Below are 19904 nucleotides of genomic sequence, written 5' to 3'. Positions count from 1 at the left end.
GATTATCTTTTCAGGAACAGCTCTGGGATAGGGAAGCACAGGATGGGAATGTATAAGACTACAGCAAAACCCTTGCCATACACAGGGTGTATGATGAGCAAGGGAACAGAAGGGTTAATGTTGATGGACAAAAAGTGTTATATTATACTTTGAATTTTATGGATAGACTTGCTAGATCCCGACCCCCATGGTGTCTGCTGCATAAAAAGGTACAAAGAAGTATATTTCAGCAGATGCAGAGAGCTGTCAGGCACATTTGGTCACTAGATGAGATAAAGAAAGGGTTAGAAAGAAAGCCTGCAGGAGGGCCATGAAAGCAGCCATGTAAGCGATAATGAAACAGAAGCTTTCTATTCGTAGATAAGATGAAACCACTTGTCTGAGGTTTACGTTCCCAGGGACAAGAGTTCCTCTTCAAAGGGTGTTTTATGTCTAACACCTGTTCCTGGAAATATGCTTTTCTTAGAAATCACTGATGTAACTTAAAGAAGCTTTCATACTGTGCCGACTGATGATACATGACCTTCTGATTTGTTCCTTGTTTAAATACTATATAATGAAAACATGAATTCAGTAAAATTGCAGCAGATTCCAACCACTCTCTGTGTATTGTGTCTGTCTGTCATCTCCAACCTCGTGCCTTCTTGAGTACCAAGACACTGCTTCTCCCACAGTCTGAGTGGCTCCACTGAGCCGGTCTGTGGCAGTTCATGACTTTTTTTCTAAACTGACTTTTATTTAGATATTTTGAGTTTTGATATAATCATTTTTGCTAGTTTTTTCCTGTTGTTCATTTAGAAAGTTTTTTAAAAATTCATTCCTCCTAATATTTGTGACTTCAATATTCAATTTATATGATTAATTTGGAAATCATTTTAAGTTTTAGTAACTACTGAGTATAATTTAATTTGCTTAAACTCTTATTTTATCATTTCTCATCAATTTTCTATTTGCATATTTTAAAAGTAATTTTGTCTGATTTGAAAGACAATCTGCTCTTATGCATATACTTTTTATCTTTATTTTAGACTAAAGAGAAATTATCTTCTATTATAACTGACCTCAACATAATCATGGAGCCCACAGAGTATTCAGAATTAAGTGAATTTGCATCTAGGTAAGCTGTTTTACAAATTTAATTGCTTTGTGGTTGATTTTTGCTCTACGGGTTTTAGAATTTTTTATATAATTTTTTGCTTTCTGTTTTTTAATATATTTAAATATTTTTCTTTTTAAAAATTTTATGTGTATGGGTGTTTTACCTGAATGTATGTTTGTATACCATGTATGTGCAGTGCCTGTGAAGACCAGAAAAGGTCACTGAATGTATGCTGTTGACCTTTCAGCTGGATCTTTTAACACATTAATCATAACTTTCAGTTTGAGACTGGGTTTCCCTCTGTGGACATAACTGGTTTCAAGCTTTCACTCTTCGACCTTACGTTCTTTGTAGCTGAGATTACATGCCAAACCTTAGATATATTAGAACTCCCATTTAACAGATACCAAACTTTGACTCATCTTTGAGTCCAGGTCTGCTGATTGGTTAACAGTGGGTTAAATCGTCTTAATTTTTGATTTAATGATAGACATTGCCTGTGGAAAAACAAACTGAAGCTGAGTACTTGTGGCCAACATTTTATCACGCTGTCAATGTGGGGAACTAACTCAATGGCAGCCAACAGTGGAGCTGGATTTGGGATTATTATTATTATTGCTATTTTAAAGATATATTTTTATTTTTAATTATGTATATGTGCACATGAGTTCAGGTACCCTCAGAGTCCAGGAGCAATCCCCTGGAGCTGGAGTTACAGGCCCAGACAAGGGTGCCTAGAATTGCATTTAGGTACTCTTCAAGTACTTGGTGTTTTCTTCTGAGGTATCTCTGCATCAGGATTTTTTTTTTCTTTGTGTTATGGAGGGTGTGTTGAGGGTTGTCTCTCTCTGTTACATAGGCTGCCCTAAAATTGTGATCATCTTGCCCTGTCTTCCCAATGTTGGGTCCCAGGGGTGTACAAATAATGGGTACAGACCACCAAAATTTAGGAACAAGAGCCATACTTTATTCCAGTCACTGCGGGGCAAAAAAAAAAAAAAAAAAAACTTGCACCTCACTAGGGCCACGGGTCAGAGTTAAGCTTCTGACACTAAGACAATGAGAGCTGGTTTTGAGCCTCTTCTTACAGTAAAAATCAAGCACCAGATATGGATCAAAGAGCTTTTACAATCTTGAAGTCAGGCTTAAAATTATGTTACATTTTAAGATTTACACCGTTTTGATTATAGGATACTAACTTAAGATGTTTGAGAAAGCCTGTGGCTGGCACAGCTGCTTTTTGCTGTCCCTTAGAGAATGCAAGGCAGAGAAAGAAAATAGAGTCCCATCGGAGAGTTAAAAGTTAAGGGAATGCAACGCAGGGAGTTCCATAGAGGTAATAGTTCGAAGCTAACCTTTGCCCACCATAATCGTCTAGCTGGAAGGGAGAAAGCAAAAGTTAAAATGTTTACCTCTGTTCACAGTAGCTATAGCAGCTCTTAAGGCAGAAAGCAATAGTTAAAAGCTAAAAGTGGGGGGCTGGAGAGATGGCTCAGAGGTTAAGAGCAGTGCCTGCTCTTCCAAAGGTCCTGAGTTCATTTCCCAGCAACCACATGGTGGCTCACAACCATCTGTAATGAGGTCTGGTGCCCTCTTCTGGCCAGCAGGCATACACACAGACACAACATTGTATACATAATAAATAAATATTTAAAAAAAAAAAAGCTAAAAGTGGCTGTCAGCTTCAGTTTTCCTAGAATGTGTTTAGGCTTACGATTTTTATATTCTGGGTTCTTCATCAAGTGGCTGAGATTGCAGGCATGTGCCACCACTGATCAGTGTTGGTATAGGTTCACAGACCCAATGAATGCCTTGTCCCTTCCATGGAACTAGACAGATTTCACCTCTGTTCCTCTTTCAGAAGCAGTTATTCTTTGTCTTGGCATCAGGAGTGGTCTTAGGCCTCTCCCAGAGGCAGATGGATTGACCTCCCTTCCAAATTCTTGGAAGCCATGGATTTGTTTTCTTTCATTGCTTTGCCATCTCACCTTCAGTCACTTAAAGTTTCTGATTCTGACAAGGGTTGAGGCTTCATGCCTGTACTTCAGCAACAGTTGATCACTTTTTGCATGTCTGTGTTACTGATAGTTCTTTCTAGACTTCCACCATGGCCAAGTCTATTTGATACAATGCTTGTGTGTGTGTGGTTCATTTCTCTCAAAGATGGACAAACTGTGTCTTAGAAATATTTAGAAGAAATATTTCTTATCGAAACCCATTTATACCCATTCTTTTACATGTTGAGGATAGTTGACTTCCGTATAGTGACAGAGTAATTAGGATAGAAATTGTTACACTCAGATCGTGGGGGTTCCCCCAAGACCGTGATGGTGTCTGCACTCTTTTATAAAAGCAAAGAGCCTTTATTCAAACTTAAGCTTGAACTCTCCATCTGTCTAACACAACAGTTGAGAGCAGAGAGTGCCAAGCCCAGCTGGGGTAGCGTTTTTATCATAGTAGAGATTGGGTTGAAGGAATTTCCAGGGTTCAGGACCCTGATTGGCTGACATTTGTCTAGGGATGTTGGCAAAAAGGGAATATGTGAGTTCTGGGCTCAGTCTAGTGTTCTTTATCTAATCTTATCTAATGGTTGGAATGTCAGATACTTCCCTTTAGATGTTGGCCCTCTCTGGGTGGTGTCAGCTTATGGCTTTTTCTAGAACCTGGTGCTGCTTGCCTTGGCAGTTGTGTGACCAGGCTGCCCTGGGCTCCATATTCCCCACTTTTCACAAGTATCAATGACAGGACCCAATCATGGGTCCTGCTTGCCTAGGGAATAGGGGGTGGTATTGGGACCTCAGTACCATTAGCTTACAGATTTTTCTAGGGCAGTGACATTCGCATCAATTGTCATTCTTAAAGCCCTGTAGCTTTTTATCTTTGAGTGCAGTCAGATTATAATCCTGAATGATTTATATAGGAATAATAGTTTTATAAGGCCATATAATACCTCTTTGATTCTGCATAAAAAAGGTCAAGTGTCTTATTGCAGAGTTATTTTGTTTCATAAATCCATCAATTGACAGTTCTGAGCCTATTTTCATAGTATGTCAATGGGCCTTATAGGTAGTCATTTTGTCCCCTATGTAAGGGAGTTTTCTTTTGACTTAGCTTTTCAACCAGGGAGCACAGGACAGTGTGTTCTTTCCTATAACTACTTCCTGCTGACTTTGGGGCATTGTCAGGGGCCAAGAAGGCTGAAATGCTAGTCAAAAGCAAAGAAGGAATTCAGACAATGAGGTATTTATTAGAAGCATCTGGTTCGTAGACTCTGTTGAAGAGATGGGGAGCATTTACATGGGCTGGACTGGTCCACATCAGCTTTTAGCAAGTCCAGGGCTCGCAATTATTTAGAGCAGGTTGTAGTCAGCAACTGATGCATACATGTGTCTGCCAGCCAAGTGGAAACTTGTTGAGACAAGTTCAAACTAGGAACAGAAGTTAAAATTTATGTACTTAAAGGAAAATAATATTTGAAACTTTCAGGCCCATATTGAAATCCATATTATAGAAAAAAGCAGATAACAGGTATCTGTAAAACAGCAGGAATAGACTCATACCTTTGAGTCCTAGCAAAAACTATAGATTTGGGTTAGAAGCATGTATTTTTTTCTGCTGTCCAGAGAGCCAGGTATGGATTGGACAGTGATGTCTTTGACCTGATAAGAAACACCCATACAGTTTATTACCAACATGACAAGTAAAATAAATTACCCAAATGGTGGTATCTTAAACCATTTTTTAAATCAAGAGACCTAGCAGCTTTAGAAAAAGCAAGGTTTGATTTTTATATATAAAATGAGCTAACAATCTAGCTATAGCCTTGTGGAAGGATTTGGATGCCTGTTGCTGCTAAGCTGACAGTTTGCTAGCCTAGTCGTCAATACTTACAGAGATCCCAGAAGGATAAATAAATTATACCTGAGTACAGACCAAGTTGCTTCCGAATCTATTAAAAATGACAGGGACTAGTCCATTATAGTTAGCCATACCCAGGTCTCCATAGCATTGGAAATAGAAGTATCAGAACAGTTGTCTTAGCCAAGCATGTATGGTAATTTTTTTTTCCTGTGGAAGAGGTGCTTGGAAAAGACCAACTTTATTTTGTCCAGGCAAAAGTGGTACAATCAATTTTACAATATCCTGTTGTTTGTACACAGTCTAGGCCAGATCCTGGAAGCAGGTATTGCATTAGGGCATCTTGCCCAGTTGTCAGCATCATCATAATCCAGGTGGAACCTTAGGTCAATGCTAAGATCTGGGAGTCTCTGTCTAATATAAGCTTTTTAATCACCATTTTAAATGCCATATTCTGCAGATCTCTGAAGTATTTGAGGACTGCCTAGCTTTATCTGATTAGACAAACTTTGTTTCTAAGTACTTGTTTTAAGCTTGACTTTAAAAACATATACAGGGAACTAAATAAGATTTATCCCTGTAATTATATCAGTGCTTTAAGGATGACAATTAACTTGTATTTCCTATCAGTCTATAATACGTTATCAGCTTTTATAAGACTAGAACTTTACATTCTGTCAGGTTTAGCCTTAAAAATAGTGATTTTCAGTTGAAGCTAATAAACTAAACTAGTCATTCTGAGGGTAAGAACAGAACAAATTTGTTTGCAACTGTTAATGCTGCCTCCTTAGAAGGCAAGGAAAGGCCGGGCGGTGGTGGCGCACGCCTTTAATCCCAGCACTCGGGAGGCAGAGGCAGGCGGATCTCTGTGAGTTCGAGACCAGCCTGGTCTACAGAGCTAGTTCCAGGACAGGCTCCAAAGCCACAGAGAAACCCTGTCTCGAAAAACCAAAAAAAAAAAAAAAAAGAAGGCAAGGAAAGTCAACAAGGAAAAGATTCCTTGCCGAAATGGGAGCAGGAGGAGAGCCCAGGAGCTAGCATTGCCCTTGACAAGTTCTAAGGCACCACAACCACAGGTACCGGAAGGGCCACAAGTTTATTTTTCCAGAGATAAGGAGGGTGACACCCTTTTTAGGGACTAAGAATGTTCTCCAAATCCCTGAGGAAGTGGGAGCTTTATCTGAGTACCTGACCTTGGGAAAAGAATTTTGTAGTTTTATCTCTGTTGTTGTGAGCCTTACAAAACAACAATTTTTCAATTGAAGTTCCTCCTATTATCAATACAAAAATTTTATATGACTCAATTTATCCAAATAGCTGAAGCCCAACAAAGTTGGCAAAGACAAGGAGGCTAGACATACATTTTTAAGCCTGAATAGACCTTCTATAAAAACCTAAGACACCTAGGCTATGTAATGAGACCCTATTTTAGAAAAAAAAGAAAAGCGTTGTTCCAGCAACACCTGTACACACAAACTCTTTGTACTGTTACTCTGCAACTTTTAACTCCTGGCAAAGCCAAAATTTACCTATTTACCCATCAAAGCACATTTGTGCTGTTTTCAGAGTTTTGTGAATATACCATATTAGAATTATATATGTATCATGTTGGTAAAATGTATAGTAGGGCCTAGAAGGATGGTCCAGAGGTTAAGAGCATTTCTTTTTTTAAAAAGATTTATTAATTTATCATGTATACAGTATTCTGCCTGTATGTATACCAGCATGACAGAAGAGGGAACCAGCTCTCATTACAGATGGCTGTGAGCCACCATGTGGTTGCTGGAAATTGAACTCAGGACCTTTGGAAGCGTAGGCAGTACTCTTAACCACTGAGCCATCTCTCCAGCCCCCTTAAGAGCATTTCTTATCCTTTCAAAGGACTCAGTTTTGATTTTAGGAACCCATATAGTAGCTCATGACTATCTGTAACTCCAGTTCTAGGGTATCACATGCCCTCTTCTGATCTCTGAAGATACCAGTCATGCACATGTGCACATACATACATGTAGCCAAACACTAATATAAAATACATAAGTCTAATATAAACTGTTTTTATAAATTATATGATAGCTGACTTTACTATTTCAAGAGAGACACTATATTTCCATTATCCACAATAATAACCTTTCACTGAAGTGTAATTTTTCTATTAGTCTCAGTGTGCTTGCTTAATAAATTTAGCTTTATTATGTTATATATATATATATAATGAAAACTTTGTACATGCAAGATTTGATATTATTTTGATTTTAGGCTTTCACTAGGAGCCTTGGAATGTATCCTTCATACTCCTCACTCATGTAGGATGCATCCCAAGACTTCTGGTGAGTGTAAATTTTCTTTTCCCTAGAACAAGTAAGCAAAGTTGGAATCATGACTCATATAAGGATTATGTTTGACATGTTTAACTTTATAATAAATTGCAAACTGTTTTCCGAGATGATCATACTATTATTCAACACCAACACTGTATGAGAGTGAATGATAATATTTAAGTGAAATAATTACTAGCATATTGATTTCTAGGAGAGCTTTGTAAAGTTTTTAATTCAGAATTTCTTCTTTTGCTTTGCTTTGTTTTTAAGGAGACATTTGGAATCACTTTGGTTTTCTGACCACTTTAGTTGAAATTGAAATGTTTTTGCCAACATTTTGTGAACAATCCATAGCATCTGTTTTACATTTGCTAACATTTGGACTTTCCCTAGGAAAAACGGATACATTGTAATCAACTCTACTGTGCTAAGAGTCCCCCATACACTCTATATGTAATTGAAAGCTATGCATGCTATAATAATAGTAATCTTGATAAGTACAAAAGAACTATATTTCTAAAGTTCTTTTAAAAATTACATTACTTTCATTAGGTTGGTGTTTGGGTATCTGTGTACTCTGGACAATTCTTTTTGTTGTTGTTGTTTTTCAAGACAGAATTTCTCTGTGTAACAGCCCTGGCTATCCTAGAACTAACTTTGTAGGCCAGGCTGACTTTGAACTCACTGAGGTCTGCCAGCCTCTGTCTCCCAAGTGCTGGGATTAAAGGAGTGTGCCACCACTGCCAGCACTAGCTCACACACTCATGCTCTCTCTCTCTCTCTCTCTCTCTCTCTCTCTCGCTCTCTCTCTCGTCGTTGTTGTTGTGTTTATTTTTTGCTTACTTGGTTGATGGAAAATAGATAAATCTTGTCTCCTTGCTTTATGTGCCATATTGAAGAAATTAATCCATTTCACTGGTTTTCTTTTTCAGTGTATATCCTTTGGAAAGTAATTTGTTTACTCAGAACTCCTTTTTTTTTTTTTTTTTTATCTGTCTGTCTGTTATTTTGAGTTTTCGAGACAGGTTTTCTCTGTAGCTTTGGAACCTGTTCTGAAACTAGCTCTTGTAGAACAGGCTGGCCTTGAACTCACAGAGATCTGAAAGATTCTGTCTCCCAAGTGCTGGGATTAAAGGTGTGCACCACCACCGCCAGCTGTTTATTTATTGGTTTTTTTGAGACAATTTCTTTTTGTAGGCTTAGCTGTCCTGGAACTAGCTCTGTAAATCAGGCAGGCCTCAAACTCACAGAGATCCACTTGTCTCTGCTTCCTAAGTGCTGGGATTAAAGGTGTATGGCACCACTGCCCAGCAGACAAAATAATTTTTAAAAAACAAATAACAACAAAACAACCCTATTGTTTCCTTTCTACATTTCCACCATGTACTAACTATTGCCATTCTACTTTGTTTGTTTTTTTTATACATTTTTTATTGATATTTATTGAGCTCTACATTTTTCTCTGCTCTCCTCCCCGCCTCTCCCCTCACCCTTACCCTCCCCCAAGGTCATCATGTTCCCAGTTTACTCAGGAGATCTTGTCTTTTTCTACTTTCTACTTCCAGTGTAGATTAGATCTATGTAAGTCTCTCTTAGTGTCCTCATTGTTGTCTAAATTCTCTGGGATTGTGGTTTGTAGGCTGGTTTTCTTTGCTTTATGTTTAAAAACCACCTATGAGTGAGTGCATGTGATCATTGTCTTTCTGTGTCTGGGTTACCTCACTCAAAATAATGTTTTCTGGATCCATCTATTTTCCTGCAAAGTTCAAGTTGTCGTTATTTTTTTCTGCTGTGTAGTACTCCATTGTGTAAATGTACCACATTTTCCTTATCCATTCTTCAGTTGAGGGGCATTTAGGTTGTTTCCAGGTTCTGGCTATGACAAACAAAGCTGCTATGAACATAGTTGAGCACATGTCCTTGTGGCACAATTGAGCATTCTTTGAATATATATCCAAAAGTGGTGTTACTGGGTCTTGAGGAAGGTTGTTTCCTAATTTTCTCAGAAATCGCCACACTGACATCCAAAGGGGCTGTACCAGCTTGCATTCCCACCAGTAATGCAGAAGTGTTCCCTTTTCCCCACAACCTCTCCAGCGTAAGTTGTCATCGGTGGTTTTGATCTTGGCCATTCCTACAGGTGTAAGATGGAATCTCAGAGTTGTTTTGATTTGCATTTCTCTGATGACTAAGGATGTTGAACATTTCCTTAAGTGTCTTTCAGCCATTTTAGATTCCTCTGATGAGAGTTCTCTGTTTAGGTCTGTACTCTTTTTTTTTTATTGGATTATGTGATCTTTTGGTGTCCAATTTCTTGAGTTCTTTGTATATTTTGGAAATCAGACCTCTGTCTGATGTGTGGTAAGTAAAGATCTTTTCCCATTCTATAGGCTGTCATTTTGTCTTGTTGACCATGTCCTTTGATTTACTAAAGCTTTTCAGTTTCAGGAGGTCCCATTTATTAATTGTTTCTCTCAGTGTCTGTGCTGCTGGGGTTATATTTAGCAAGTTGTTCCCTGTGCCAATGCATTCAAGTGTACTTTCTCTTCTATAAGCTTCAGTGCGGCTGGCTTTATGTTGAGGTCTTTGATCCATTTGGACTTGAGTTTTGTGCGTGGTGATAGATATGGGTCTATTTCATTCTTCTACATGCTGATATCCAATTATGCCAGCACCACTTGTTAAATATGCTTTTTTTCCCCCATTTGTTATTTTTTGCTTCTTTATCAAAGATCAGGTGTTCAAAGATGTGTGGGTTGATATTCAGGTCTTCTATTTGGTTCCATTGGTCCTCCTATCTGTTCTTTTGCCAATACTAGGCTGTTTTCAATACTGTAGCTCTGTAGTAGAGATTGAAATCAGGGATTGTGATGCCTCCAGAAGTTCTTTTATTGCATAGTTATCCTGGGTTTTTTGCTTTTCCAAATGAGGTTGAGTATTGTTCTTTCAAGGTCTTTGAAGAATTTTGATGGGCATTGCGTTGAAGTTTTTTGATTTTTTTTTAAGTACATCAAATATTTCATTAAAGTAGAATTTAAATTACTTGGTACAAGTAAAAAGGTAACACAGAACATTCAACAAAACCACTTAGGAGTTTATTAGAGGGGGCATGTACAGGCCTGTGGAAGTCAGTGTGCAGAGAGAGAGAGAAAGAGCTGAAGATGGCGCCTCCAGCTTTTAAGGGCTGCCTAGCACATGCGCACAGGGGCTCATGCACCTGCGTGGTACGCAGATGTTGCATGTGGGTCATTTGGAGTCCTTTAAGATTCTCGGGGCCATTAGGCACTTCTGCCTGAGAGCCCTCCACATATGTATGGCTCTGGAACCCGGAAGTGTCGGCCATGTTGTGTAGCTGAATCATTACATGAATTATGAAGTATTTGTCTTTTGGGGGTAGAGACTGGCTTTAGTTAGTACAATATTTTTTAAAATTTAAATTGATTTTGACTGATACATTGAAAAAATTAAAAAATTCTTAATTATGCTGTTTTGATATATATGCATTGGATACTGTTTGAATCGAGTTAAATGTTATTTATTTCTTTACTAAAAAATTCTTGGGCGGGAGAGATGGCTCAGTGATTAAGAGCACTGCCTGCTCTTCCAAAGGTCCTGAGTTCAATTCCCAGCAACCACATGGTGGTTCACAACCATCTGTAATGAGATCTGATGCCCTCTTCTGGCCTATAGGCAGAGTACTGAGAATTCTGTATACATAATAAATAAATAAATCTAAAAAAAAAAAATTCTTGCAGATTTCTGAAATGTATGGTACATTTTATATATAGACACTCTTGGTATAATATTAAGGTAGAGCCATAATAGTATGTTTGAGAAATTCTTTGTTTTAAAATAGAATTATGATGTAAATAAATATATTTTGGTCATCCATTTATTTGCCAGTGGACATAGAAGTCCTGTCTTAGTTAGGGTTCTATTGCTGTGAAGAGACACCATGACCAGGGCAACTCTTATGAGGGAATACATTTAACTGGAGCTGGCTTACAGTTCAAAGGTTTAGTCCATTATTGTCATGGCAGGAAGCATGGTGTCATACATACATGCATGGTACAGGAGAAATACCTGAGAGTTACACGTCTTGATTCCCAGGCGGCAGCAGGAAGAGACAGTGACACACTGGCCAGGCTTGAGCATCTGGAACCTCAAAGCCCAGTACCAGTGACACTTCCAACAAGACCACACTTCCTCCAACAAGGTCACACACATTTCCTAATAGTGCCATACCCTATGGGCCTAAAGGGGCCATTTTTATTCAGACCTCCACAGGTCCTTTCCACATTTTAATTATTGTTATGAGAATGAGTATACAAGTATCTCTTAAGAGGAGACTGTTTTCCTGTCTTTTAGGCATATTCCCAGAAGTGAAATTGTTAGTGTGCATGGTAATTCTTACTTTTAATTTTTCTTTCATTCTTTTTTTGAGATGTGGTTTCTCTGTGGTCCTGACTGTCCTGGAACTTGTTCTGTAGACTAGACTGGCCTTGAACTGACAAGAGATCCACCTGCTTCTGCCTTCTGAGTGCTGGGATTAAAGGTGTGCACTACCACCTCCAGGCTCTCTAGTTTTTTTTTTTAATTTTTTTTAAAATATTTATTTATTTGTTATGTATACAATATTCTGTCTGTGTGTATGTCTGCAGGCCAGAAGAGGGCACCAGACCTCATTACAGATGGTTGTGAGCCACCATGTGGTTGCCGGGAATTGAACTCAGGACTTTTGGAAGAGCAGGCAATGCTCTTAACCACTGAGCCATCTCTCCAGCCCGGCTCTCTAGTTTTTTTGAAGAACTGCCATTCTGTTTTCCCCAGTAGATACCTGCTGCTAGATAGTGTGTCTATGTGCATGTGTTTAATACAGTTAGCTATTGTGTTGAGTTTCTCTATTTTCTGCTCTCTGGCTACTATAAATATTATAACTGTCCTTTTCCTGCTTGCCTGGATCCTGAAAAGGACAAATGAAGCATAAAAGCTCACTAGCCCTTTATATCCAATGGAAACCCCTTCAGCTGGGATAAGTAGAAGTCTAAAGACTTTCTGTCTGTTTTGTTTTGTTTTGTTTTGTTGAGACAGGATTTCTCTTGTGTAGCAGTCCTGGCTGTCCTGGAACTAGTTCTGTAAACCAGGCTGACTTTGAGCTTACAGATCCACCTGCCTCTGCTTCAAGGGCGCTGTGATTAAAAGCATGCACCATCACTGCCCACAAAGTTCCTGTCTTTTATCTGCACCTCTGTGATCAGAGCAGTATCATCCATCAGAGCAGACAGATGCCAAAAATAGGGAGTACAGAGTCCCTTTTTCTCCACTCAGACTTCCCCAGAGAGCTGCAGTTGTACCAAGAGCTGAACTTGACTGAAATGAACCATAATTTGCTGACTGAGCCTTACAGTAGATGTTGGAAGCCTTACATAGATGCCATATTTTCACAAGAACTCTATCAGACAGAGTTTACCAGTGGAATTGTCCTCGTGGGAAGATGAAATTTTTCGGTCATCATCTGAAAATCATCACACTGAAGAATTTCATTTTTCCCCTCCTTGTCGTGTTTTTATTAATTTCTTGGGAATTTCATATACACTCTGATCATACATGCTTCCCATTCCTTCCAGTTCCCTCTCACCCTTGTGTCCCCACCACTACCACCAAAAGTCCAATTTATGTTGGCCATGTACTCACTGGAGCCTGGTCAAACTCCCAGTGGCCATCCCTTTAAAGAGAATTGTGTCCTCCCTGTAGGCATTTTAGCTCAGATGGAAAGGGATTTGGCAGTTGGTAACCAAGGAATACCTTGTCACAGTAAGCATAGCAGTTTACTGCCCTGGTCCAGGAAAAGGTTTCTCTAATGTAACAGCTCTGTTCTGGCAGGAGGTGGTTTCCCAAGGAAGGTATTACAGTTCTGCTCAGATCCCCTGGAGCGTAACAATTTTGTTATTACTAGGGAAAGTGTTACAGCCCTGCTCTTCTGAGGCTCCAGTAAAGTTATTTCTCTCCTCCACTTCATTTGGGCAAAAGAAGGTCTCACGGTTCTTTCATTCCAGAGATTTATTGGGAGGGAAGAATCCAGAAGAGTGGCCACCTCTGTCAGGGCAGAAAATGGCAGCGATAGCAAACTGAACAGGTACAGGGCTTATATAGGGCTTCTTATGGGCAAAGTTAGTCCAGGGAGAAGATATTCAGGGTGAGGATTGGTCAAATTTCAGTCTCTTGAGCTCAGATTGGCTAGATCTCGTGATCAGGGATTGGTTGGTTTTCTGCTTAGTTGGGCAGGTACAGATTTGGTTCTGGTTTCAGAGCCAAAGTATATTCCTTCTACTAACACTTTTTAACTTTTTGGCTCTAATTTCAGGGCTAGAACATATTTCTTTCACTGGCTCTGATTTTAGGGCCAGGGTGGGTTTCTTTGACTGGCCCTTTTACCCTACACTTCTCCCACCCTCACCCTCCACCAGAAGCCATCAAATATGAATAGCTACACTTTAGCATCTTCATCACAATTTTTAATGACTCTTCTATAGTTTCATGTCTGCACTGTTTCTTTTAAGGAGTGGGGGAGAGGTTGGTACAGAAGCCTTCAACGGCTCTCTTTCTCAGATAAGAGTCTGCATTGATACCACTGCAAAAGAAGCTTCCCTGCTTATAGCTGCTGGGGGCAGCTTGGATCATGGACATCAACATAGTTTCTAGTTGCAGCCCAGACATCCATGTTGTTTCCAGTAACAGCTCAGATCACAGCCATCAACATTGTTTCTGAGGATCACAAACATCAACAGCATGGTTTCTGACGTTGCTAGTAGGGATCATGGATGTCTTTTGAGGACACTTAACCCAGAAAATGAATCATACTTCAATTTGGATATTTTGTTGCTGCTCAGAGTCAGAGAGATCTTGGGATTGAGAATGTCTGAGAGCAGGACCTGTGAATGCTCCAAGCTGCTGTGTACCCTGACCTCAGTACCAGCTACCCGGCCATTACCACAGGCAACTTCATCGTGTTTGCAGCCTGTGGGCAATACTGCCCCCTGCTGCCAGTGCCTTCCTAGCAAGTGGGACCAGCTCTACTCAGCAATGATATGATCTCAGCATGTTCCCAAGCCTGTCACCACTACTGTTGCCCTAGTTCTGCTTCTCTGCGCCACACATGCCTCTCAGGTATCCCAGGCAGGACCATCAAGTGTGCAGCCTGGGAGCAGCAACATGTCCCTCTTGAAATATTTCTTAGAAATTTATCCACTCACTTTTGTGCTATATTTTTTGTATTTTTTTATTTGATTCTATGGGGATTGTAATATACACAATCTGCTTTTTTTTTTTTAAATTTTTTTTGGTTTTTCAAGACAGGGTTTCTCTGTGGCTTTGGAGCCTGTCCTGGAACTAGCTCTTGTAGACCAGGCTGGTCTCGAACTCACAGAGATCCGCCTGCCTCTGCTGGGATTAAAGGCGTGCGCCACCACCGCCCGGCTTGATTTTTTTCTTTTTATTATATTTTTATTAAGTTCTTAAATTTAAACATATTTTATCATATTCTTGTCCCCTCCCCTAAATCAATCCTTCCAGATCCTCTCCCCCTCTGAAAAAACAAACAAAAACCCAATACTACAACAAATCCCTTTGACCAAGAAAACAAAATAAAACAACACACAAAAAAGAAAATAAAGCCACCAAACTATAACTGAATAAAATTACACACAAAGAAAGACATTTTATATTAGTCAGCTATAGTATAATTATAATTATGCTGGCCTGCCCTGTCCCTTTAAGAGACAAGCTCTGCCCTCTCCCAGTCTCTCTCTTCCCTCCAAAGCAAGCTGGTCTCTTCCCCCCCCCCTCGTCTCGAGGGATTTCTTATAGCTGGAACACCAAAGATCCCAGCATATTTTTTACTGAGACCCACCGTTTAACTTTACTGACTTAATCTTATCCTTATTTTTTAAATTTGTGGCTGAGAGTAGTGGCCCACACATTTAATCCCAGCACTTGGGAGGGAGAGGCAGCCAGGGCTATTACAAAAAAAAAATCCTGTCTCAAATTAATAATATTAATAAATATATTTTTTATTTTATTTTTATTTTTTTTTAGTATTTCGAGACAGGGTTTCTCTGTAGCTTTGGAGCCTGTCCTGGCACTAGACCAGGCTGGCCTCGAACTCACAGAGATCTGCCTGCCTCTGCCTCCCGAGTGCTGGGATTAAAGGCATGCGCCACCACCGCCCGGCTAAATAATTTTCTTGTAGTAGATTGTTTTGGCTTCTTTTTTTTTTTTGGTGCCGTGACTCGGATTTGAACCATGTTTTGGCCTTTTTAAATTATTGGTTTCAAAGTCTTCATCTGTATTTTTTTTTTCAAGACAGGGTTTCTCCGTGGTTTTGGAGCCTGTCCTGAAACTAGTTCTTGTAGACCAGGCTGGTCTCGAACTCAGAGATCCACCTGCCTCTGCCTCCCGAGTGCTGGGATTAAAGGTGTGTGCCACCACCGCCCGGCTTTCATCCGTATTTTTGAAAATTTCTTTTGGATATAGAATTCTTAGTTGACAGTTTGAGCTTTTAGGGTGTTCCCCCCCCAAATACTTTAAAGATACCCAATTATATTAACTATTTGACATGAAGTCTGTTGTATTTCCTCTCATTGTTCTCTATTAATGAAACTGGTTTATAAGTTGGTTGTGATAGTAGTACTCAACTCTGTTTATTTGACATTAATTATAAAATTGTTTATCAAAGAAGTTTGTTATATCTGAATTTAAAATACAAGTACTGTAAGGATACTATGCACCGGTATAGGCTACGAATACAATAATGAATAAACTAGTTTCTGGTTTTACAAAGCCTAATGCCAACATCCTAGCTGTGATAGACAAGAGAAAGAGATACCTTGAGGTAGCACATGAGATGCAATTATCACTGATTTACTAGCAGGAAGTCTAAGAGGGAAAATAAACTTACTAACACAGAGGCCATAAATAGCACTACTCAGGGTTGAAAGTCCATTGGTGGCCAGGTGGACTGGCAACATTTATCTTCTCTACACAGTGTTGCTTCACCAAAGCCAAATGGTACTCATCTTCTCTATATTATTCCTAGAGTCCTTTGGTGATGGGCTGGAAGAAAATTGTCAGTTGTCAGAGGTCCGGTGCTTGCTGGACTAGACAAGTGGCACCTCAGTCTGTCGTGTCACCTCATTTAATGGTGCTGATCCTGTTCACAGTATTCTTTGAGGATCGATTGCAGCCTGCTGGACCAAGAGTACTTGTGCTTTTCACAGTGCTCCTTTTCTGTACCATTTATCACAAAACCAAATTTTATTGGTTAGATGCCATAAATATTGGCATTATTAGCTGGCTTTTGCTCTTTGTATGATTAGCATTCCAGTAACAGCTGACTTAGTGTATATGCAGAAAAGTAGTTTTTCTTTACAGATAATTCTAACTTGCCTAGTTCCCAGTGTATTTTGGAGAGGCTAACTTTAATTCTGGCCAGTGCAGTGGACCTTCTCTGTTCCCTTAGCAGAGAAGTGTGTTTCAGGGATAAGGTAGTTGATGCTGATGTTCCACTGTTTTTAGGGATCATGAATAAAGCTTACAAAGAAGTAAATGACTAAAATCATAAACATATGATAATTGATAATGGGAATACTACCAAGAGCTATTCCAAGAGCTATGGGAATATAAATGCCTACAGTATTCCACACATGGAGTCTTGCTAGCCCAGAGCTCCCACCCTCTAATGTGTGATTGGCCTTTCTTCTATTCAGCCCCAGCCTTCTGTGCCTAGGGTTCTCACTCAGGAACTTGTATGGGATGGAAACTTTGTTCCAGAAAGCACATTATTTTGCATTCATCAAATAAGATTTCCTGGAGAATGTGGCCTTTGAGTGGTTGGAAAGTTGGATAGATTCAAACAGTTGAGGACGTTCCTGGCTAATATAGTAGTTGGTGGCAATTAGCATTAGCTGTCACAGAACACACACTTACACAAGTGTAGGGATCAACATATAGAAGGGCATCAAGGGTATTTTTAGTGTTAGTGTAACACGTTAATAAAAAATAAGAAATAAGTGTTAAGTGAGCCTATCATTTCATTCTAGTTATTAATCATAGCATCTTTCTCTTACAGAGCAGAAGAAAAAAGAGATTTGTTCATGTTTTTCCGAAGTCTACATTTTTTTGTGGAGTGGTATGAATATCGTAAGAACACATTTAAGCATTTTAAGGTAAAGTCTGAAGATTTTAAATTTAAATATATGTAGAAAATGAAGCTGGTGTTAATTTTGTTGATACACTCATAGTTTGCTTTCTTTTTTTGTTCTTTTTTGAGACAGGGTCTGACTATGTAGACTATAATATCCAGGGTCTGGATATTATGGAACTATGTAGACCAGACTGGCTTCAAACTCACAGACATTGCCTGGCTCTGCCTCTCTAGTGCCGGGATTAATAGTATGCACTACATACGTGCTTTAAATCTCAAAGAATGGAGAATATTGTCACTGGTTTAATAAATTAGCAGTTATTTGTAATAAATGAGTGAGAAGTTTCTATATAAATCAATGGATAATTGATATTATGAACTTTTATTATTTTGACTATTCACTATGGTTAATTTATTGAGAATTTTATTTTTGAAAATTCAGCCTTTCAGGAGTACATAAAAAACAAAAAGAAATGCTAGTAAAGAATATATAGTGCCTGCTGTGGTGGTGCATGCATTTGAGCCCCACACTCATAAGGCAGGAGCAGGGAGGTCAGGATGAGTTTGAGGCCAGCTTGGTCTACATAGTGAGTTCCAGGCCAGCAAGTCTATGTACACTCTGCCTCAAACAACCTATTATATATTGTCACAAAGCAATATAATTGTAATTTCTATGTCAGACTACTTTAAGCTGCTGTATTATTGCACATCTTGAGTATAAATATTGACGCTTGATTTTTATGAAGTAATTGTTTGCTTGTTCTGAAGGCGTAAGTCACAAACAATGCCACACCAGTTTGGAATTATGATTAATAGGGTGGTATTTATTTAAAGGGGAAAAAACTTACAGATCACCGTCCCAGACAACAGCCCTCTGCGCAACCAGGAAGGGAGTCTAGTCGCTGGCCATAAGTGAAGAGAGAGAGGAGAGGGAAGTGGCCGCTTTTTTAAAGGGAGAGAGACCACGCCCCAATGGGCTGGTATCTCAGCGGCTATAGGCTGGAGGAGCGGAAGGATCTCCCGCAACATTGTTCATTTTGATTTTACACAGCTCTTTATTTCTTGTTTAATTTTTTTTAAAAAAAAAAAAACAATCTTTTCTATTTTACATACCAAGCCAGTTCCCCCTCCCTCCTCTCCTCTCACTGCCCCCACCTTTTCCCCACCCCAACCCCCATCCACTCCTCAGAGAGGGTAAGGCCTCCCATGGGGAGTCAACAGAGTCTGTCACATCATGATGAGGCAGAGCCAAAGCCCTCCCCAGTGTATCAAGGCTGAACAAGGTATCCGGCTCCAACTTGCATAAGGCCAAATTCGGCCCTCTGAATGTGGGTGATAGTTATGTGGCTTGGGCAGTTTGTGGGGCCACTGGCAGTGGGATCAAGATTTATCTCTAGTACATAAGTAATGGTTTTAAGTCTGACGGAAATACTTAAAGACTGCTTTTCAAAAAATTGTTTAGGGACATAATCAAAAGTTGGTTGTGTTATAATCCCTCAGGTCCTACTTATTTCCATAGCATTGTTATTAACAGCTGTCAGCCACACAAAAACCTGAATGAATCAGTGTAAATAATATTTCAAGGTTCTAGTCCTTCAAAAGCCTAACCTATGGCTGTTATTTTAAAGATTAGTACTAATTTGCCTGTATTTGGGTTCAGTTCTTTTCTTATTATTAAATGCATTCTCTTTGGTTGACTTAATAAAATTTGTCAGGTGTAAGGCTTTCTCCAGAATGAAACATGGGCAGTTTCCATACTGCAGTCCTTCAAGTAATTCTCATGATTTTGTTATATTTTCTTGTATGTGTACATGTATTTATTTCTGGGCTCTCTAATTTCTTATATCATGCACACATACTCTTTGAGTTATTGTGTTTTTATAATAAGTCTTTAAGTTAGTAGATGAGTCTACTCTCTTGCTTCTTTTTCAAGATTTTTTTGTTTGTTTATATGGGGTTTTAAATAATCCATATAAATTTTAGAGTAGATTATTTTTATGCTTCTGTAAAAAAAATCATTGATACTTTCATAGGGATTTCATTGAATCTCGAGATTGTTTTATTGTCTTAATAATATAACATTTCCAGATCCACGAACATAGGTGTCTATTCTTTTATGTATGTTTTCTTAGTGTTCTATTGCTGTGAAGAGACACCACGACCAGTTTATAGAAGGAAACATTCAATTGGGGACTTGCTTACATTTCAGAGGGCAAGTCCAATATCATGGTAGAGAGAATGGTAACAGGCCCATTATCCAGCATCATGGTGCTGGAGTAGTTGTGAGCTCACATCTGGTGCAGGCCTTGAGAGAGACAATTAGCCTAGCATGGGCTTTTGAAACCTCAAAGGTCACCCCCAGTGACAACACTCCTCCAGCAAGACCATACCTCCTAATTCTTCTTAAAACAGTTTCAGCCGGGCAATG

The 19904-nt window shown here is 39.2% G+C and overlaps 1 protein-coding gene across 1 annotated transcript in view; it reads left to right on the top strand.

The window, feature by feature from the left end:
• Positions 1-19904, top strand: part of LOC121443260 (centromere protein P-like) — a 191543-nt gene that overhangs the window by 18109 nt on the left and 153530 nt on the right. Inside the window, exons 4-5 of the mRNA XM_041644953.1 lie at positions 1029-1117; positions 17402-17498. Coding sequence (XP_041500887.1) covers positions 1029-1117; positions 17402-17498 — 186 coding nt within the window. The remainder of the gene's footprint in view (positions 1-1028; positions 1118-17401; positions 17499-19904) is intronic.

Source organism: Microtus oregoni, unplaced genomic scaffold, assembly GCF_018167655.1.
Source record: "Microtus oregoni isolate MIOR12 unplaced genomic scaffold, Mior012 000103F_ref0000194, whole genome shotgun sequence".
NCBI lineage: Eukaryota > Metazoa > Chordata > Mammalia > Rodentia > Cricetidae > Microtus > Microtus oregoni.
This window is presented reverse-complemented; position numbering and strand designations above follow the sequence as displayed.